The sequence below is a fragment of the Canis lupus genome, chromosome 36 (genome assembly GCF_011100685.1).
Source record: "Canis lupus familiaris isolate Mischka breed German Shepherd chromosome 36, alternate assembly UU_Cfam_GSD_1.0, whole genome shotgun sequence".
In the NCBI taxonomy this organism is placed as follows: domain Eukaryota; kingdom Metazoa; phylum Chordata; class Mammalia; order Carnivora; family Canidae; genus Canis; species Canis lupus.
This window is the reverse complement of record NC_049257.1, coordinates 3,526,503-3,549,135: the sequence shown is the minus strand read 5'-3', so window position 1 is coordinate 3,549,135 and position 22,633 is coordinate 3,526,503. Positions and strand designations below refer to the sequence as shown.

General features: G+C 46.4%; 1 protein-coding gene across 1 annotated transcript in view; it reads right to left on the bottom strand.

Annotated features, from left to right (window-relative positions):
- The window catches only part of GALNT5 (polypeptide N-acetylgalactosaminyltransferase 5), a 46,610-nt gene extending 28,622 nt beyond the window's left edge, over positions 1-17,988 (bottom strand). The window contains exons 1-3 of the mRNA XM_038585083.1: positions 16,532-17,988; positions 3,352-3,518; positions 1,979-2,098 (exon numbers count right to left, since the gene is read on the bottom strand). Of these exons, the coding sequence (XP_038441011.1) occupies positions 1,979-2,098; positions 3,352-3,518; positions 16,532-17,949 (1,705 nt within the window). The 5' untranslated portion in view covers positions 17,950-17,988. The remainder of the gene's footprint in view (positions 1-1,978; positions 2,099-3,351; positions 3,519-16,531) is intronic.
- Between the last annotated feature and the right edge of the window lie 4,645 nt (positions 17,989-22,633).

The following is a 22,633-nucleotide window of genomic DNA, read 5'->3' as shown; positions in this document are numbered from 1 at the left end:
TTGCCTGGGAATGTTCTTCATCTAGATCTTAATCCTAAACTTGCCTACTTGGACTGTTTCCAAAGTAGTACTTTGGTATCATTTGTGTGTAATTACTTCCCAAAAGAAATCAAACATGGATTTTTACTTAATGTTCCAAATGCAGTCTATTATTAAGAATCTTAGCTATCACCACAATGTCAATTTTGGTGTAATGTGTGAAAATTTTAAATTTGTATTACAGGCTAAAGAAATTTGGTATCAAACCAATGGGATAAGAAAAGTTTGGAATTTTGGGTCTGGTTATAAGGATATGAACTTACGTGAGCAGATAATTTACCATAAGACAATACTTAAATTCAAGCTGGTAGAGATCTGCAATGCCATGGCTCATAGGGAAGAATGGTGGCTAAATGTCTAGGGGCAGTAAAGTGTAGCAGATAAGAGTGAAGATTCAGAACCAAGGTTTCTGGGTTCCAATCCTTCTGTGTAGCACTTATTTGCTGAGAGAACTCGGGCAAGCCATAACCTCACAGTGCCTCCATATTTTCATCTGGAAAATGAGGAGAATTATTGTACCTAACTCCTAGAGTTATTGTGAGGATTAAATCAATTACTGTAGACAGTATTTAGAATGGAACCTGGTACATAAGTAAGTTCAGCAATTATGGGGTACAGGTCCTTCCACAGAAAGGTGTAAAAATAAACCAATATGTTTGACGTTATTTTTAGAGTTCTCATGGACAGAAAAGATTTGTATCCCCCCATTCACTCACCAAAACCCACACACTAAAAAGAGGTGAAGAAAAGAAAGTATATTGCTTTTTGGGAAGAGAGAAGAGCAGACATACCCATAGGTCAAGGAAGAGACAAGTAAACCATTCTAAGTCCTCAAATACTGATGGGATTCAGGTCAAAAAAAGGCATAGGTTTGAAAGGGCTCCAAGTAGTCAAATTTAGAAATATTTGAGTGAAAAAAGAAAGAAAGAAAGAAAGAGATGAAGGAGAGATGGAAGGAAGGAAGTTAATAATAGACACATTGAATTTTTTAGGGCATAAATCCATAGTGATGGGGGCATAAGAAGGGAAGAGGAAGGAGGGAGAAGAAGGGAGGAAGAAAAAGAAGAGGGAGGGAAGGACAGAGAGATAGTTCTCAATGGAATAACTGATTCAAGCAAAGATCATTAATGGTGCAAAACCAGTGGGTAAAATGTAAGGAAAATAGAGTATTTATATGGATCAAAGTATCACATCACAAATTAATTCTTACTCCCAAAAGAAAAATCTGGGTGTCAACATTCTAACCAAATGCTCAAAATTACTATCACCCACAGTGGGACAACTGGACATCATGTGTCACTTGATTTGAAGCCATAAACATTATGTAATTCCTACCACCTATGTAGGAGAATACTATACACTACTCACGCCGGAAACATTTATTCTGTGTGTAACATGAGGAAACAATGAGAAAATTTCAGAATGTGGTCACATGTACAAAATAAATAACCCATACTCTAAAAAACCAAACCAGTCAATGGTAATAGTGTGTTGTCTACTTTAGATTGAGGAACTAAGGAGACTAAACAACCAAATGCAGTGCATGGAACTTAATTAGATCTCAAATTTCAACAGAGAGAAGCGGCTATTAGAAACATTTTAAGAGCAATGAGGAAGTCTGAAAAGAGCATAAACCGGATGATATTTAAATATGAAAGTGTGCTAATCTAAGAGAATGTCTGTATTTTGTAGAGATGTCTACTAAGGTACACAGAGTTGTTGTGTCATCATGTCTGTAAGTTCAAAAGTTGAGGACAAAAGTGTGTACATTTAAACATCTGTGTATGTGTGTGATGATATTTTGCAAAAAGTTAAAAATTGGTGGAATGATGATGGCTCTGTGGGTGTTCACTTCAGTATTATTTCAAATTTATTATATGTATTTGAAAACGAATGAAAACAAAAATATAACTAAAACAAAAACTGAGCAGCTTCTTACCTGTTGCATTCTGTGCTCCCGCCAGCCTGGCTCTTATTAAGCCATGTCTCTCTTTGAGGCGAAGAATCCGAACTTTTGGAAACTGAGACATGTATTTATCCAAATCATCTTTTAGGTAGTCTATATCAGAATAAGAATAGATGAGGAAACACTTTAAGTAACTAGATCTGGGTAATACTAACAGTGACTCCTCAACATCAAATTCCAAAAACTATGATATTTACTGTAGTCACTAAATTTTATTCCTTGGGCCATGATTTTATTTTCTGGTTTATTTTCTTGGATGGATTTTTGTCTGTATTCAATACTCCAAAGTATCTGTTTCTCAAGTTCCAAATCCTTCTTTTCAGTGTTGCCAAGTGACACAGAGGAGGGATCAGCTTTTCTGAGTATTTATCAGGACAGGGGCAAATATACCTCAAAATAAATATTTTATGGGTTATATTTACATGACTTGCAGTCATTTCTATGTGTAATTAAGATATTGTCAGGTATATCAGATAGGAATGGCTCCCAGAAGTACTTCTGCTGCTCACTTTCCTACTGATTTGGGTTTTTTTTTTTTTTTTCTTAAAAAGGGCTCTGAAGACGATATAAGCTTCAGGTCCCTCCAAAGGGTCTTTCAAGTCCCTAGATCTCCCATGCATAAAAAGATTATTAGGGCAGCCTGGGTGGCTCAGCGGTTTAGTGCTGCCTTCAGCCCAGGGTGTGATTCTGGAGACCCCGGATCAAGTTCCTCGTCGGGCTCCCTGCCTGGAGCCTGCTTCTCCCTTGGCTTGTATCTCTGCCCCCCCCCCCTTTCTCTCCCTGCCTGTATGTGTGTCTTTCATGTATAAATAATCAAATCTTTAAAAAAATTAAAATAAAAAGATTATTATTTGCTAGGTGCCTGGATACTATTTCTATTTATGCTTTCAAGGCCACTTCTTGGAGCACATGGTCTAAGAGAAGTGAAGAATCTTCCACCTTTGCACTCTGTGGAATCCTCATCTCTCTAGTTCTATTGGCAATTTGTCTTCTCAACACTTAACACATAATGTGCTTTGCTCTTAAAGAAGAAACCGTTGGCCTTCTATTTCTGCTTATTGGATTTTATAAAATGGTTGAACATCTTCTGGTCTCTGGAACTTCAGAGTGCTCCATTGCTCCAAGAAGCTATGGTTAGAAAATCATTTCTGCATGGCAGAGAGAGGACAGCTGAAGGGAAGTCTGAGACAGCTGACTGAAGATACAGCTCACTTTCTACATCCTGTAGATACTTGCTTTTATGCCTCTAAAGGGCCACGTGAAACAATGATTTGACATTTTTGCCATCCACCCAACCTGCTATTGACTCACATCAAACTTTAATTTTCCAGGCGTGGTTTCCTTACCTTTGGTACTGAAGTCATCCACCAGCAGAATCTCCTTGATGAGGTGCGGAGGAGAGCGATTAAGGACACTGTGAACAGACCTCAGGAGAGTAGACCACACTTCATCCACAAAGCACATGATGACACTGGTGGTTGGGAGGTTATTGTGAACGAGCTGCTCTGCACACCTGGGCCGGGACACAAGCAGGACATAGTGATGTGCTAAAAAGAGCCACGAGATGGTTTTAAAAATCACTGAGTGCAATTGTATGTATATACACATATCCTCACATGCTCTATCTGTCCATGTGTCATCTGTTTATCCACCCACCCATCCATCCATCATCTACTACATATATCAGCGCTGATTTTATCATGTGTTTTTCTTGAGGAAAGGGTATAAGCAACATAAACAAGCAGAGAAAAAAATGGCCAGTAAGAGTAGCTGCTATAAAAGGACTAGCGATGCAAGGCATGAGAAGTTCCTGTAGCAGACAGGGCATAAGCTTTGCAGATGGTTAGACACTATTTTGAATCTCACCACAATATTTTTCAGATCTTTATCCATTGATACCATACTTAATCTCTCTGTGTCTCCAGTTCTTCATCTTTAAAAGTAGGTAAAGGTTCTTATTTAACAAAGCTTTACAGCCTAGTGAGAATGCACATAAAATGTCTAGCACAGCTCCTGGCATAGGAATTCACCAAATGGTAGTTATTGCTATCTTAATTAGACCATTTGCCACAAGAGAACTCTCTGACTTATTTAACGTTACCAGGTAGTTTATGATTGCCCTTGCAACTAGCCTCCTGCCAAGTGCCAAAGGAAATATTCTTTCTCCCACTCTACATGTGAGTGTATTTATGGATATATGTGGAGATGTATAATTAAACTCTTCATCTTCCCTATCTATTTAGGGGTTACTTGCTGGGACTCTCTGTGCTACAGAGTAACCACAGTTGAAATAATTTTTCAGGCATAGAGAGGAGGATAAGGCTACAGTGGGAGTTGGTATTCAGGTGGGTTGGAATTGGTCTTGGTTTTTTTCCATGCCCTGCAATATGTACTGCCTCACTGCTGGCATCCTTCCATCCCCTGTCTGTGTTACTTTTCATAGGAGGAGGCCCAGTGTAACTTCACAAAGACTATTTGCCATCCTTCCTACATAGCTACTGTTAGTAATGTCATAATTAAATTACAGTGATCATAAATAAATATTATAGGCACTCTGTATTATTTCAATTTAAGCCAACAACATCTCTTCCCCTTTTAAGGATGAATAATTCAAATCATGGCAAGGCTAGTTCAGGATTACACTGTTGGTAAATGGCAGAGTTGGTTGGGACTCAAACTCTGGTCCGGTCTGGCTCCAGAAATAGCCATGCAGGAAGCCTTAAGTTCTCAAGAATAAAAGAATCTGGCAGCATATGTAGCATTTTGTGGGAGCAGGCACTTGTGCTAGACAATATAGCTACACTTCACTTAGTCTGTAAAAAAAGAAATAGATAAGAGCCAAACCCATAGCAAAACCACACTTCCATACGTTCACCATTTACCAACAGTACTTAATAAATTACTACTGTGTAGTAACGACTGCTGGGGATCCACATTATTACCCTCTTCTCTATCATAATAGAGCACACTGAAAACTGGAGAAGTTAGACGACTTATTCAACATGATTCACCCAGAAAGGGTATGTATGGAAATGTGAACAAACAGTTGGCATTCCATTGCACTAGGCTGATTTTTCTGCACTGAAAGCATGGGTTTTGGAATCAGATATATATGTGGTCAAATACCAGATTCCCTAACTACTGGCTTAGGTAAGGTGTGTAACTTCTTTGAACCTCAGTTTGCCAGAGATTAAGAGCCTCCTAGCAGAGATTAAGAATCAGTTTATTGTAAGATTAGATGCAAATATTTTCTAAAACTCACCTACTATATATCTGAGACACAAGCAGATACTTAAGAAAAGGTAGGCAAACCCAGCTGTAATTTCAATGGTTCCCTGAAGTGGGTGGTTATGATAGCAACCTGCAAAGCCTTATGAAAATATACATATCCAATTACCGGCCCCAGAAAATCAATTCAGCAATTCTGAATAGACCCTGAGAATCTGTGTCTTAAAAAACGAACAACAGAAATAAAACTCTACAAACAAAAAGACAACCCACAAGTTGTTATTAGGCCAGTTTGGGAACTTGAGCTCTAAGACAAAATGGATTTAATTATTTTTACCGTTGGTGGATAATCCTAAAAAAATAAATAGATAAATTGGGGGCTGACAGGAACATGTCCTGATGTAAAATCAAAATGACACATTTTCCTGTTAACGTTAACTAGCAGGCAGCCTAAACTAATCTGATTCTACAGTAGAGATTCATGTTTAGAAACATAAATCGGCATTTGTAAATAATATGAGATATCCCTGACTTCACTAGGGTCTGTATTAGTTTCCTGTGGCTACTATAACAAATTACAAAAACCAAACAAATAAAACCCAGAAAAACTGCTTATCAGTTTCTTCTTCAATTTATTTATTTTTTCTCACATTTTACTATGAACAGAAAGGAAATACCAGGCCACACCTTTACCAGTCGGCTTGAAATTCTCTTCAGCTACCTAAGTTGATGGCTTGCAAGTTCTGCTTTCCATACAGCTGTCAGACATAATTTCGTCAAGGTTTCTGCCACTATCTTGGAGGATCATTTTCCCTCCAATTCCCACTAATGTGTTCTGCATTTCCTTCTGAGCCCTCACAATGCTCCTATTTTTACCAACATTCTGTTCAAGACGACATATATATGCTTAAAGAGGACAGAAGCTTTCTTTTCTGTACTTCTCACTTTCTTCTAAGCCCTTACCTGTAGCATCTTTAACATGCATGTTTCTACCAACAGTTTCTTCAGGGCAACTTAGGCTTTGCCAATCATGCTTCTCAAAATTCTCCCAGATTTTATCTATTATTCAGTTCTTTGAATATTACTTGGATAATACCGGCACATTGTTAGGTATCTGTTACAGCAGCAACCCACTCCTTGAAACCAAAATTATATTAGTTTTCTGCAGCTACCATAACAAATTTTATGGCTTAAAACAACAGAAACATTCTTTCTCAGTTCTGGAGGCCATAGCATTAATTTATTGATTTTATTTCTTTTCTGCTGCATCCAGAATCTCCTGCTTCGTACAATGTGCCACAAGCTTCTAGCACAGTTGCACATAACTAATATTTGATAAATATGTATTAAATGGGTAGATAAAAAATGGAAATGGAATGAAGCTTAATCAAAAAAGATTAATGGTGGAAGAAGAGATATTTTTCTTTCAGATAGAAAGAAAAAAGGTGATAATATATACAGATGAGTTTGTGCACAGAGAAGTTGAAATAATTTGTAGCTCATATTGGAGGAAAGTTTGTTTGTTAATGTGATAGGCTGGGGCTTTGAGAAGAATAGATAATATCCGGAACGGACACATGGGTAATGGGAGAGAGAACTGGCCAACTACACATAAAAGGATTTCTGAGGGGTGCTAAGTACTTCACTGAATTTGGAGATCTCAAAATTTTAGTCAAAGTACCAGTGTGATTTGCTCTACCAGGATCTGCCAGCTTGGGCAAAGGGGGAGATAAAAGCAGATTGGTAAATTAATCCAAGTCTAGGGGTTGTTAGAACAAACAAAAGGGAAAGAAAAATGGTAGAGGATTTTAAAGATACTGGTATAAAATGGGTAAAGGTTCCATCGTGGGCTGTATGTGGGAGAGAGAAAGTAAAACTAAGAGGAGTTTAATAGCCTGATGAAGACATCAGTGACTTCCTATGACTTCCTCATCTCTAACTTTATAACATAAGTGGATGGAAAATGCACACTTTATGCTCAAATATTCCTTACACTATTTGGTGCTGAGAAAAATAAACCAATTCTAAAAAGGAAGGGTCAGCCCCTCAAATTCTGCCTGAGTCACCTGAACCAACAAGCCTTGCTGTGAAGTCCTGGGAATTACTTTATTGTTAAAATTTGGTCGACTTTCGAAAATCTAGTTACAAACAAGAATGCACTGGAGAGTCAACCAAGCGGGCTAATGCAGATGAATCTTCTTATATAATAATAAATGAGTAGGTTTTTGGTCTCTTTTAGAGGTAAGTTCCAAGCTCCGCCAAATAGCTGAGCATCCACCCTCCCCATCCTGTCGTGCCTTAGTTGTACCTACCTTATGGGTAGGGTCACAAAGGATTCCACTAGATGCCAGTGTCCCAAGAAATAAGCAGCACCTGTGCCACTTATTGGCAGACATGGATTTCAGATGCATTTAAATAATCCATTGAAGACAACTCTGTGGCAGGTTATATCATACGGGTCACACTGGAAAAAGGGGCAGCATTGAAGGATGGGGAAGAGGGGCACAGAAGGAGGTGAGAGAGGCTTGAAATATGAAGTTGCAGAGCGTGCCTTGCTCTGGGTGGCTGAGATGTCAGGCCACTGTGACATTTATATGTATCTAGTTTCCTGAACAGCTAAGCAGGTTAGACATGTTTCCAGGTGTCTAGAAGAACTAGCAAGCTTGCTTTGTTGGAAGGCGACATGCATCAGACCAGAAAGGCTTTCCACGTTCACTTTTGCACCCTTCTTACGTACTGACAGTCATCTAATTACTACACGTTGTAAAAATTTTTTCAAGTTATCCTCCACTGACCCAACTAAAAGCAAATTTCCTTTTTTCCAATTTGCCTATGGGAAACCCTGCTTTCTGCTGGATGGAGGGGAGGAGTTGCAGCTCAAATAAAGTCTCATTTAAATGCAAGCTATTTCAGGGTTTGTAATCTTTTTTGAGGTTAAGAAATCATATTTTTATTCTATATGCTCATCCATTCCATAAGTTAGGTGGTTAGAGTCCACAGACTCCACGCTATACCTAAAAATGAAACCCGTTCTGTTTTGTTTGGGGGAAAGCCTGGACTGACATGACAGCCAATCCAAGTACTAAACACAAACGGGGACTGTCTTGAGGTCCACCGTCCGGCACACGGTTGATGCCACTGCCATGGAACAGCTTTCTGGACTTCCTCTAGACTTGAGAAAGATGACAAGGGACTGAGTTTTGATTCCTGTCTGACACTTAGTGTCTGAGTGACCATGAGTAACCGTGCACACCTTGCAGTTTTACTTTTAGGGTCAAGATTACAATGCCTTCATCGCAGAATGTCTGTGAAGATTTGACATGATAACGGGCATAAAAATACCGCATAAGTTCCATAGTAAAAACCCATGTGAGGACCTGCGGTCATCCACAATGCAAGCACATACGTTTAGACTGGGCGGACTGACCTTTCCTCAGGCAACCCTTTAATTCAGATCTATCGAGGGCTCATCATTTACCAAGAGACTTAGGGAGCGATGCATTTCGCCTTTTTGGCTCGTGTGTGCTGAATGCTCAGCCACCCACCTGATTTGAATGTCGTCTAATCCAGTAAAGAAGGGTTCAAATCATAAGATTTGGGGAATGATAACATTCTCTCATTTTTATGAATTTTTCATTTTATTCCAAAACCATCAAAATGTACTATGTGGATCAAGTCTCAGTTTTCTCAGGTGTAAACAGAAGGTCGAGGAGACTATTTCTCAACCTCGATTTGCAATTCAACGAGTGCTTGGAGGTGAGCCTTCAGGGGCCTACCCTCCCCAAGCTCTGCTATCTTCGGGAGGATCAGAAGGGGAATCAAGAATCCAGTGCCGGAGCTCCGTCCAGAATTGTATTCTTTTCTCCAAGACTTTCAATATATTGGGGCTTCTTTGCCTTTCCCTGATAACAGGGCACAGCTGTACAAAAAGTTTACTTTTATGTTTTGCTCTTTCTAGGGTAGACAACCCTGAGTCACACTCACCCCCTCTATCCCAAGGGCTCAGCCAGCGGAGGCTGGGGGTCCTGAGGTCACCCTATAGCCATCAAAGCTCCCGGGCCCAGGATCAACATTCCCCACTTGACCAGCTGCCTATTTTGAGTAGGCAGGTGTCAGAGCGAAGTCAGGATGAAAGGGAAAAGAGCAGGGGTGGTGTAATGTGGCCGAAGTGGTTCTGGGCTGGTGATAGGGCACCTGGGGGGTAGCTCTGACCTGGAGCAAATCACTTCCCTTCTCGGATTTCTCTGTAGTGTAAGGACTGGATTAGATGGACATGGACGCCTCATCTAGTACTAACGTTCGTGTTGTCTACGCAGCTTGAGTCTGGTTCACCCATGAGTGCTTCCCTCCGGATCATGAGACCTTTGAGAAAAGGTGAATTAATTTTTTTTTCCCTATGGCTTTACACCTTTCCACATTCCCTCACTGGTCCTCAGAAGAGGCACGACCAGGTCCTGAGGGGTCCGGGTTCTGCTGACTCTCCCGGGCCTGGTCCCCCCCCCACCCCATGTCGGATTTCCTTCAGTTTCTTAGTGGATCAATTTTGTTTTTACCCTTTCTCCCTACTTCTCTGACTCCCTACCCATCAGGTCCAGGCCTTCTCTCAGAGCAGGGCTGGGGTCCCCCTTCCCTGCCCCGGGGGTACCCTGTGCTCCCACAGGACACCCTGCTGATCTGGCCCTGCAGCCAGGGCCCTGGCCCTGGCACCACACCCGGCTGGGGGCTCGGCCTGGCTCCCCCGGAGCTGCGGGGTCGGCATTTCAGGCTCCCCTCTGCTCAGCGCCACATAGGAAACCACGGCCCAGGCACCCTGTCAAGTGCAAAACTAATGCCTTCCGCAGACCGCTGGCCCCTGGGCAAGGAAGAGAGAGAGGTTTTAATTTCTGGCGAAGTTGAATGCCTGTGAGGGAGCAGAGGGGAAGGAAGGAGGAGCCGCAGCCTGGGCAGAGGGGCCTGGAATGAGGAGTCGGGAACCTTCCTTGGAATCCACAGCTTGGCTTCGGCCTGCGGGGACAGCGGACGGGTCACTTGCTCTTCCGAGCCTGGCTGCAAACTAGAGAGCGACAGCGGGTCCCTCATGCTGCTGCCGCGAGGACGGGTTCGAGCAGGAGCTCGTGCAGGAGCTCGTGCACACCCGACACTACACACGCACGCACTTGGGGTTCCTGGGGCGCACACGGGCCCGCCGGCCAGGCCTCCTGCGCCGGGGCCCACGAGGGGGGCGGGGGGGGGCACCCGGAGGGACCGGCCCGCGTGGGCGACAAGCAACAGGAGGCCGAGGGGCACGGGGCGCTGCGGCCCCCCATCCCCGGGCTCCGAAGGCGGAGCTCCCGACCCGCTCCCTCGCGCACGTCCACACCAGCACCAGCATTTCGCAGCGGGGCCAGCGGAGGAGATGACTTAGTTTGGAATAATGTAGACTTTTTTTAAACATAGAGGGGACTCTCAAAGCTCCTTTCATTTTGAAAGCAAACAACAAAACACAGCTTCCCACACTGTTCTTTATCCGCAATTTTCTGACCCTCGAGCAAACCCTGTTTCCCTTCTTGAGAAGCGCAGCTCCCGGTGGGTGGCCCGGGCCGGCCCGCAGGTAGTTACTGTGGGGGCCAAGGGACCCGGGGCAACCCTGCAGCAAGGGTTTGATCAAATTGCGGGCGGTTAAATGAGCACAGGGATTAGATGAGCAAACGAGAAGCAAACATAGGTTTTCGATTCCTCCGTTTACTCACTCCTCTGTCCCAGAGACATTTCTAGGTCTTCGGGGGCATTCACGAGAAAAAGTCACTGACCTGCTTTAACATTTCTCAGTTTTACATTAAGCAGACCCTGTTTAATTGTTTTCTCCCCTTTGAGTTAGTAGCAGAAATGTGCTTTATGTCCTCTGATCATCTTCCTCCTCGTTACTCTCGAGTGATGGGGAGACTGCGGTCAACTAACCTATTGGAAGGCTCTGTGTCATCTTTTGGCCACATATAACCTTTGTTCCGCTACGGGCTAGCCTGTGCCTTCTTTTTTATTTTATTTTTTATTTATTTATTTATTCAGGAGAAACAGAGAGAGAGAGAGAGAGACACAGAGAGAGAGGCAGAGACACAGACAGAGGGAGGAGCAGGCTCCACACAGGGAGCCCGACGGGGGACTCGATCCCGGTCTCCAGGATCAGGCCCTGGGCTGAAGGCGGCGCTAAACCACTGAGCCACCGGGGCTGCCCTAGCCTGTACCTTCTAAACAAATTTTGCTTTTTATTTCCTGCTCGCCGATGTGACTTTTCAGTGAAAAAGCACACTGTGCTCTAACACACACAGACGCACAAATGTGCATGCACACGCGCGCACACACACACGCACACACAGATGATTCAGAAGCACCAGAAAGAACCTTTTTAGGTCATCCTGTCAGATATTTCTTTCCTGCTCCCGTTCCGTTTCCCAGGGAGCTAGCTCCTCTGGGTCAGTTTTAGATAAATCTCCCTCTTCACTGTTAGTCACAAAAGCCATCTCATTTCATCAATTGAAATACCCGTCCTGTGTCAAAATAATTTGAACTTCATTTAACTTTCAAGTTTCTCTTTTCTCCCAGCCGGATAAACCTTCAGGAGCCTGAACTTCAGAAAGATACGTGGTCAGTTTATTTTTTCTCTCCTGACTCCTCCTCCTCCTCCTCTAGTAATTTACTAGTTATGGTTTTTGACCTCAGTAGGATTGGGAGGGGTGGAGGGGGTGGAAATGAAGGTCCTACAAAGTTTTTTCTTTCCCCTCGGTAATTTAGACTGGTTTGTGGCAAATGCACGGTGCTCTCCTTTGCTTTTCATATGTGCCAGAAGAAAACTCTCTGTGTAGGAAGGAATCAAATTATTGGTTGACAGCCCCAGCTCTGGGCCAAGAGAGTAAAGATCGGTTTTCATTGCTTTAGAGAGGCTCTTGCCAGAGTTCTGTAGGAAAAGCCAAGCATTAAATTAAGCAGTCGAGTAGCCTCACGACGACGCAGCAGTGGTGGAACAGCATGCTGTAACTCTCATTGTACTTTAAAAACTAAATGCTGGCAGTGAAAAATTTTTTGAGTCATTTTTCTCTAAAACAGATTCCAGAAGTGCACTCTTAAAATAAGTTCATTTTTGGAGTTTCATCTTCCCTAGATAGCGGCAGGCCAGGAGAAGGACTCCCTTCCGTAGCACGCCCTGGCCCTGCATTTTCCATAGCTAGGACCATGGTTTAGCAAACTCTGTGTATATTGATGGATTATTGCTGGCTGCAGCAGAGTTCGATAAGTAAGAGCAAGAAGTGTAAGGATTAGCTTTTTATAAAGAAAAGAGATTAAATATGGAACTTCAAAATGACTATAAAAATTTGTATTTGAAGCATATTTTAGAGGCAAAACTGTATTTTACTTACTGACATCCAACATTGTTATAAATAAAATGAGATTTTTCCTCCCTTGAAAGTCAAAACATGAAAATGAAAAACTAAGCAACAAAACAATGAACTAAAGAACAAGTATGAATCAATGAACAGATCACAGTGTTAGGGTGTATTTACCCTACACGAGATACCATTCTACTGTATATATTCAAAATGAAAAATAAGGAAGTCATTACTAATTTATAAAAAGACTTACTGCATGCCATATTTGAATAGCTACCTCTCATTTACTGTTTTAAAATAGTATCGATTTTCAAAATGCATGTCTGAGAAACATACCTTTTAAGGCCATATTGCTTAGTGCAACGGGGGGCAAACAATGAAAAGACAGAGTTTCCTGAGAAGCTGATACTGAGGACACAAAACAGATTCGTGAGGCGCTGGTGAAGGAAGAGCACACGACGGGGAGTGTTTCAGTAGCCGTGAGCACATTAAAGGTTGTTGGAATTGAGAGGTCACGGTTGAATCATGGTCCCGGAGGAGATAAGCTGCAGCTGGATTTTGAGTAATGCCAGGCCAGTACGTGTGGGAGAAAAGGGTGAGTATTCTGCAGGGCAGGATGGTGGGGCCAGTGGGAAGGCACCAGTTAAGAGGAACATCAGTGGATGGTACCAAACATGATGTACAGGAACGGGTAATGAGATTCTTTCTTTCTTTTTTTTTTTTTTTTTATTTATTTACTCATGAGAGACACAGAGAGAGAGAGGCAGAGACACAGGCAGAGGGAGAAGCAGGCTCCCTGTAGGGAGCCTGGTGCGGGACTAGATCCCAGGACCCTGGGATCACCCCCTGAGCCGAAGGCAGATGCTCCACTGCTGAGGCACTCCGGCGTCCCAATGAGATACTTTCTTAATGCAAAGGGGCCACAGTAGAGAGAATGTCATATGCAGAAAGCTCCAGCTACGCTGCTAGGGACAGAGACTTAGGGTGGCATTGCAAAGGAGAGTGAGAATAAGGATGACAGCCAGGGGTCCTTGTGCTTTTGGCAGAGGCCACGATTGCACCTCCAGAAGTTAGAAATGGTTCTCTGGGGCTCAGGAGAAAAGGAGGGAAGAGCAGTTTCAGAAAAAAGTGTTTGATTTTGGAACCAGGGCAGGTGAAAGGGTCTTGGGCCTGATGCCCGGAGCCCCTCCTTCTCAGGGCCAACCTCGTCCTAGTGTTACCGGTTAAATCATTCCTAAGAAGATCAACTGGTAACTAGTTAAAATCTTTACTCACAGGAATTGAATTTAAATAAACATACTAGCACATCTATGGTTTTTGTCTTTTTGGGGGTTCAATGTATATTCAATAAGCAGTTGCCATATGCCAGTTACTGCGCTAATCATTCCATAGTGGAGCATTTTTGGGAAATGTAACTAGCAGTGAGGGAGATAGCCCCAGAACTCTCAAAATTTAAGGGCTTTCGTGGGCTGCTGCTGTAGCTAATTTTAAGGCAAGCCCTCCTGTCCGCCTGTGTTCTTATAGATCTCTCGGTCTCTCCCCGTCTCTCTCTCTCACATGTTCTGTTATTATATTCTATGATAATCTCCCCCTCGTGCTGACTCTTAAACCTTATAGTGTGCATTCTTGAAGGCATTTCATTTACTTTTTGCGCAAGGCTGAAAATAAATAAAATCAAAGTAAGGAAACTTCAAATTGTGCCAACCTGATGAATCAAATGTTTTTCATTTGCCTTTTCTCCCAACCTTTACCCATATGAATACATAATTTGCATGTATTTAGAGTCAGAGGATTTGGGGAAAAGAAAAGAAAATTAATTTACCCCCTCTCAAGGAAGAGTGGCGCACAGGGCTGTACATGCTTCAGCGGGGCCTGTGCATAGGATCCCTGGTGGCCACAGTGTCACCTCCATCCTGGTGGCGTGGAGCATCAGGGAGGCAGCTTGCCGAGAGCGCCTATGTTTAGCCAAGGTGGGTTGTGTGATAAGAGGGAGGGGGCCTGGCCACATGCTGTCTGACTCATTCTCTCAAGCACACGTGTCACTTTCTCCTCAGTCGGGACAGCCTCCTTCAGAAGACAGAGCCTGACTGTGCCGTTCCTGCCACCTTCATCTTCCACAGACCAATTTTCAGAAGCTAGTAGGCCCTGGGCAGCGTCGAGCCTTCCAGAACTCGCATCATTATTCTGGCGGCTGGCCCTCACACGTCGCCCTTTGTGGGCCCTGGAACCGCGGCCCGTGCTCCTGGGCAGTGGCTGACTGTTCCCCGGGCTCCTGAGCAGTGGGCCAGGCCACCGGAGGCAGCAGGAATGAAGCTCCGTGACCCCCGCTTCGTTCTCTGGCATTTCGTGTGCAAAGCTGGCAGATTTCTGTGTGCACACGTAAATATAGGTGTGACATGTGATGTGCAGGATTTCAATCGGAGCTGGTCCAATGTAACTTTTCGGGTCCCTCTGACGGGCAATCAGCCAGAGATAAAGAGCACAGCACAATTCTGAGCATGGATTTCAGTAACGCCTTTACGTTCACTGCTCTAGGACCACCGACACTATCACTTCCCAGGGCCTCAGTTTCATCATCTTAATGTTGGGCATATTTGTGTTCTCCCGGGTTATGAGTTTTATCAGGGTAAGGGACATGAGTGGCACGGTGCTTAGCTGGTAGCCGCCTGCCGATGACGGAGAGAGCTGAAAACGGCTTCCCTTAGCTGACATCGCAGTGAAGAGGCTCCTGTCACTAACAGGACAGGCACATCTGCATCTGCCTTCCACCCGGTGACGCTGACCACACAGACCACAAACAAGAGTTTGCCACAGAGGCCAGACAAGGCCATTGGCCTGCACCCCACAGGTGCTAAGTTCAAATCTTGACATTACCTAATTCCAACTTCTAGGCAAATATTGTTTGGCTCAGGAATTGAATATCAGGGCATGCGGGGAACTGTATTATCAACTAATGGATAGTAAACATATGGCTACAAGGTACCCTCTCTTATGAGTGGGCCAAAAAGAACCAGGAACCAAACTACGTTAGAATCAGATGAGATATTTGTGATTTGAGCCACCTCCTGGTCATGTGGTCACAGGAGTTTGGTTCATTGATGAACTGGTTCACGAAAGGCTCACTGAGCACCTTCAGAGGAGACAGCTAGGAAAGTGATACAGTTTCTGAGTGCCCTCATCTAGTAATTCGAACCCCTAATATCTGCTGGCTCCCTTCCGGGGCTCTTACGAGGTTCGTGTGATGTGTAAGCAGGCTCTTTGTAAACGGTGAAGTTCTAAACATACAAGTGGTGACTTATGTCCTCTCATACATCCTGTCGGTGTCGCAGTTTAGGAATTGATTGACTTGTACCAACATTATTTTTCCTCTATGACTGAACTCCTGAAATGTCTACCATCCCCCCTACAAAGGGTATTAAATTTTAGGGACCGGAGTCCTTTCTTCACTTGCCATTATGGTGATCACTCATCATACGCTACCATTCCGGGGAGGCCTAGAAGGCACCTGCTCTGTGCTCATTTCCCAAATAGATCCCTGCCAAACTCGCTAATGATGTAAAGTCCCGAAATTGAGAATTCGCTTCATTGTCACTATTTTAATGGGATGGCATGTTAAGCTCCGCCATTTATATATACCTCATTAGGAATGAAGCCCGCCTAATAATTTTAATAGGTTTTCAGTAGAGGAAAGGAATGGAACCTGAGCTAGTAGGGGTGAGAGCCCAACTGTCGGGGAAGTGAGGTGGAGGGGGAACACGGCGGGTATGCGAGGTCGCAAGTTTTCTCCGTGGACTACCTGGACGTGTGCAGCGAGTGGTGTTGCTCTAGTTGTCCAGGTGACCAACAATCACGCAACGTTATCTAGACACGAATCTTCTCCTCTACATAAAGGCCCAAGTACTGCAGGTGGAGGAAAGAGAAGAGGAACGGATCTTACCCAGCAGGTCTTGTATCTTCAATGGCTCTGTCCACGGGGATCAAGTCGCTGAGGTAGACGTTGAAGTTTCCCTCTTTCCACCTTCTTTCTGCCTCCTTCTCCTTCCCACGGGGAACGACCACGGGCCGTCCAAACTGGCCCGGGGCTTCGGGGTCCCTGGGAGAAAGTGTGGCGTCGATCCCCGACACCCGGCGCACGGCGGGCTGTGCAGGTGACGGCGCTCCTCGGCGACCTGGGCGGAGGCCTGCAGGGGGCGCTCCTGCGCGCGGGGGCTCGGCCGGGGCGGGGGCGGCGGGGGCGGCGGCGGCGGCGGCCTGGCTTCCCTTCCCGGAGGTGGCTTTGTCCCCCAGGGCAGCGGGGGGCTCGGCCTCGGTTCCCGCCTCTGTTCCAGGCACCTGCCTGGGCTCCGGCCTTGGCTGCTCCTCCTTGCTCACGATCACAACGTGGCCTGCGGAGGAACCGGGCGCCCCCCCGGCAGCCGCTGTGGCCGCGCCCCCCGCCGGCCCCGCTCCCCGCCCGGGTTCCCCGGCTGGCCGCCCCCGGGGGCCTCCCGAACTGGCCCCGGGCTGGGAAACGGCGAGGGTCTCGCCGGCTCCGCCTCGGTTCGCGGCTAGGTCTCGGCTCGGAGGCCCCGTTGCGTCGAGGGCGCCGGCTCCCCGGGGCTCGGGCACCGCTGGGCTGCCGGGCCGCGCGCCCCCCCCGGGGCCGCCGCCCTCCCCCGGGGCTCGCCCGGCCGCCGGCGCCCGCGGGCCAGCGCGGAGCCCGGGAGCCGTCGGGGCCTCGGCGGGTGCGCCCACGGGGCCCGCGCGCGCAGAGGTCGCGGCCGCTCGGCCTCCGGGCGCGGCTGCGGGGGGGCCGCGCGGAGCCCCGCGAGCCGTGCCCCGAGCCGTGCCCGGAGCCGTGCCCCGAGCCGTGCCCCGAGCCGTGCCCCGGGCCGTGCCCCGAGCCGTGCCCCCCGCGGCCGCGGGCCCGAGGTCCCGCTGGGCGGTGCGCGGCCCGGCGCGAGCCCCCGCCCGGGGCTGCAGAGGCGCAGGGGGCCGCCGAGCGGCGACCCGGCCTCCCGCGCGGCGCGTCCTCCCGTCCGTCGGGGCCGCGGCCGGGGCGGCGTCAGCCCGCAGCGCGGTGCCCGCCGCCCCCCGAGGGCGCTCCCGGGGCCCCGGGTCCCGCCCGCGCGGCCTCGCCGGGGGCCTCCCGCCCTCCCCGCCGCCGTGCGGGGGCGCCGCCTGGGCCGGGCCGGGCCGCGCCTGGAATCCGACCGGCTCCCTGCGGACGCCGCGCGCCTGGAGCAGCCGGGAGCCGGCGTCGCTGAAGGACAGGCGCAGCGCTGCCATGTCGAAGAGCAGCCAGAGGACGGACGCCGCGAACACGAACGCCAGGGCCCGCCCGCTGCCTCGGAAGAACTTGCGCAGCCTGTTCATGGTGCAGGGGCGCCGCCCGCCGCTCCGCTCCCCGCGCCCGCCGGCCCGGCCCCGCGCCCGCCGGCCGCCCCGTCGCCCCGCAGCTCGCCGCGGGCTGGGGGCGCTGCTGCGACGGCCGGGCCGCGGCTGCCTGCGTGGCGCCTGGCGGCGGAGGGAGACCCGGGCCGGCCCCGCGGGCGCCCGCGACACCGGCTGACCCCGCCCCCGCCCCCGCCCCGCGGCTCCCTGGCGCCCCGCGCGGCCGCCCTCGGGGCCCGGGAAGGGGGGGCCGCCTCCGCCCCGTCACCCCGCAGCTCAGGGTCGCCCCGCGCGGCCGCCCTCGGGGTCCGGGAAGGGCCCCCGCCTCCGCCCAGTCGCCCCCGTGACCCCCGCGGCCCCGGGTCGCCTGGCGCCCCCCCCCCCCCCCCGCGCGCTCCGTGGGGCCCGCACCTGCTGTGCTACGCGAGACTGTGCGTGTCTGGGCAGCTGGAGGGAAGGGAGCTTGCGGGCTGAGCCCCCGCCCCGAGGCCCCCCGAGCCGCCCCCAGCCCGCCCCCCGCCTGCGCCGACCGCGGCCGCCGCGCCCGGGATGCGCCCGTCCACGGCCTGCCCACCCGGCCTGCCCACGGGCCGCGGAGCCCCACGCCAGCCGTGGGCGTTGGTTATTCAGAAGTTTTCCTCCAGCGGCAATCAAAAGGCTGCTTGAGATGTCAGTGGTTTTTCCAGGTGACTCCATCTCTTTTCATCATTAGAGTCACTGGATAGAAACTTGATTTGTCATATTGCTGCAAAAGCTCCTAAAGGCTTACTCTCAGCTTGGGTCGGTATCTTGTCGCGGATCAGTGGCAGACACTTTGTCCCAGGGGTTGGGCCAGACTTGCAGAGGCACGGAGACCGGCCAGCAGTGGTCCCCACACAGACGGCGCGTCAGGATCACCCCAAAGAAGTACACGCCCCCCCCCCCCCCCCGCCCAGTTTTCAGTGACAGACGGGGGTGGGGGCAGCCACCGCAGTTGGTCTGCTGTCCTACTTTTAAGAAGCTCCCAGGTCTTTATGATGCACAGCCAAAGCTGAGAAACGCTGATCTGGAATAAAATGCCTCTTATTTTTTTAAAAAAATATTTTATTTATTTATTTGATAGAGAGAGAGCACAAACAGGGGGGGTGGCAGAGGGAGAGCAGGTGCCTGACCCGAGGCCCCGAGGCTCCATCCTGGGACCGGGATCATGACCTGAGCAGAAGGCAGATGCTTAACTGACTGAGCCAGCCAGGCGTCCCCTTTTTTGTTTGTTTGTTTGTTTGCTTTTAAACACTGTTCATAACTTTTGTGAAATTCCCTCCCAGACAGAGTACAACTGAATCAAAACCTGCATTTGAACATCACCTGTTATAAACTTTGTCCATAAAGTTTGAGAAGCACTTCCCAGGAGCTCTGTTCTCCGAGGAACTTCCAGTGACCTGTGGATGGCAATGCCACTTACTACTCTAGTGTTAGGAGGGGCCTAGCGTCTCTGCTGTCGGGTAAATTTAGGCTCCCAAAGACTTCGGAAGGAAAGAGGGAATAATTCTGAATTCTCTGCACTTATGCATTTCCTTTGGTAGCATTTGGCCTTTAAATTTGCACCTCGCCCCAAAGGGGAAAAAACCACATAATTGCAGCAATGGCAACATGTTTCTTGAATCCCTGGTTCACCTTCTTATTCAGTGCCAGCTCACTCCAATTTGGAATGTCCACATGGATGACAGCCTTGGTAGCCCTCTGTGATTCATCCACTTTTCTAATATTTGTTATGTTTCATGGCTCCGGTCCTGTGTTAGGGGTTGAGGGATATTGAATAAAAGGGCATAGTCCTTATCTTTGAGATCTCACACTCTGTTGGCAGACACAGACAGGTAGGCACATTTACAGGACATGGTAAGTAATACAAGAGAATAATATATTGGATTCTACAGGGACCTAGCTTAGTTTCGAGATGCAGGAATAATTTTTGAAGAAACTATCCTTTGACTTGCAGGGTGAATGAGAACATAATTATTTCTGCTCATATTATGGTGTGAGAAAAGAAACATTAGTTGGATGGTGAAAGGCAGATAAATAAGCAAAACCAGAGAAGTGTAGAGAGACTATAGTACTCAAGGGGAAGCATAAATGTCTGAGAACAATATGATTGCGATAACAGGCTTTGCCATAATGGTCATGAGTGTGTGTGTATGTGGGGGAGGGGGGGTTGCACCCGATATGTCCCCCCCATTAGTAAAGTAAAAAGACTTAATAATGTCTTTCCATTGAGTATCTCACTCAATCTCCAAACAACTCAAAAGGGAAGATAAAAAGCTTAGAGGGGTGAAACAACTTACAGTGGAAAAAGAGGATTTAGATTTCAAATATATGACTGTGTGATTGATGCTACAGTCCATGAACTTAAATGCCGTACGGTACTGCTTCTCTAGCTGTATAATCTTGTAAGCTAGTTAATTTTGTGTGTTTACTCTGTGATTAAAAAAAGAAAGTAACTTCTGCCTTGTAGGTGAATATAAGGATTAGAGAAAAAATTTTAAAGTTCTTGTTATGTTGAACGATAATCGCTGCCTCTAATACCGATACTGATATTTTGTATGATAGGAGTGTGGGGTGCGTGTGGGAGACAGCATACCAGCTCTTCTCGAAAAACAAATAAGGTGACTGATGACTAACATGATTTTGGCAACAGGGCAAGAAGGATATTTGAGTATTTTATTATTGGTTTGCTATTTCTAATTCCTTTACTTTGGATCCAATCAATGAACAGTTGTTCACTGAGAACTCACTATAAGCCCAAAACATTGAAGTAGGTAACATTGTTTCCTCCCCTCATGACTTTAAAACTATTGAATAGAAGAACACCTTCCTCATAAAACGTAGCACAACTACTTGGGATCCAAGTTCCAAAATAAAGTGAAATTGTTTTTCATATCATGAATATGTGGTTTACATTATGATATTGCTTTAAAAATGAAAATAGGCTGCTTTGAAATATTTTACTATCCAAGATTTAGGTCTTGTCCAACCACATCCCCACCCCAATGGCAGCTGGAATGACTCAAACTCCTGTTAGAAAAGTCAACACTTATCACATCCTTACTAATCTTGACAGCTTTAAAACACCACTTGAAAAATATCCCGAGTCAGCTATATGTATTTGATCTGAGAATAATGATTTCTTTCTCTCTGTCTGTCTGTCTCTCTGGTCTGTCCGTACAAATCAAAACATAAGGCATTTGCAACAGGAGGGAAAGTTGTTAAGAAAATAAAAGGAGAGCCTCGGCTTATCTACCAAGGTAAAGTTATTTATTAACCCTGGCTTAGTATTAAGTTCTAGCTGATGTAGAATACAGAATATGAGGAGTATATGAGAAAGGAGAGAAACAGCCTAGTTCCTTGCAACAGAAGGAGTGGATTGATAGGCTTGGTCTAAAGTACTGACTGGACTGTTAACAGACATGATCATGGATATGTTACACGTGAAAGAGCTCCTCTAAAGGCCTCTTAGGACCACTTGCCCATTTTCCGCCCCGGTTTCTATAAGAATCTGTAGGAATGACAAAAGTTAGTTGTAAGTTTCATTATAGACCTGATGTTATGGATCTTCAGGAACTCAGCAATAATTTCTGGTGGCCCTCAGTAGCTATACATATCTCCTCTTTTTTCCTCTCCTCTCTAGACACATGATACTACACCAATGACACAGTGTGGATAAAAATAAATAGAAAACAAGGAAATTATACACTTAATAAAACTGTATATACACTTAATATAAGGTAATATATACATTATCCAACAGATGAACTTTCATATAGGTAAATAGTGTTGTTTTTTACTTTACTTGTATTAATTTCCATGTTACCACCAGAAAACTAAATATATAGGTGGGCTGATTAATTACTTCTGGCTGTTATTCCAAATGGTAGGTTTAGCTGGTCAAAGGATCCTGGGGTCCTAGGATAGAGCCTCCCTGCTCAGCGGCAGCCTGCTTCTCCTTCTCTTTCTGCTGTTTTCCCTGCTTGCACACTCTTTCTTTCTCTCTGTGTCAAATAGGATAAATAAATAAAATCTTCTAAAAAGAAAAAAGAAAAGAGTTTGAGAATTCCTCAAAAAACTTAACAATAGAATTACTCTATGACCCAGTAATTCCACTACTGGGTGTTTACCCAAATAAAACAAAAATGCTGATTTAGAAAGATATATGCACTTTTATGTTTACTATAGCATCATTTACAATAGCCAAAATATAGAAGCAAACCCGAATGTCCATTGATAGGTGAATGGATAAAGATAATGTCACACACACACACACGAATATTACACAGCCATAAAAAGGAAAATCTTGCCATTTGCAACACATGGATGGTTTTAGAGAGTATAATGCTAAGTGAAACACCAGTGAGAGAAGGACAAATACCACGTGATCTCACTCACATGTGGAATTTAAGAAACAAAATGAATGAACAAAGAAAAAAAAGACTTATTTTTTTTCTTTCAACATTTATTTACATTCAAGTTAGTTCACATATAGTGTTGTATTAGTTTCAGGGGTAGAGTTTAGTGTCTTATCAGTTTCATATGACACCCAGTGCCCTCCAGTATGTTAAGTGCCCTCCTAATGCCCATCACCCAATTGTCTCATCCCCCCACCTATCTTTCCATCCAGCAACTTTCAGTTTGTTCC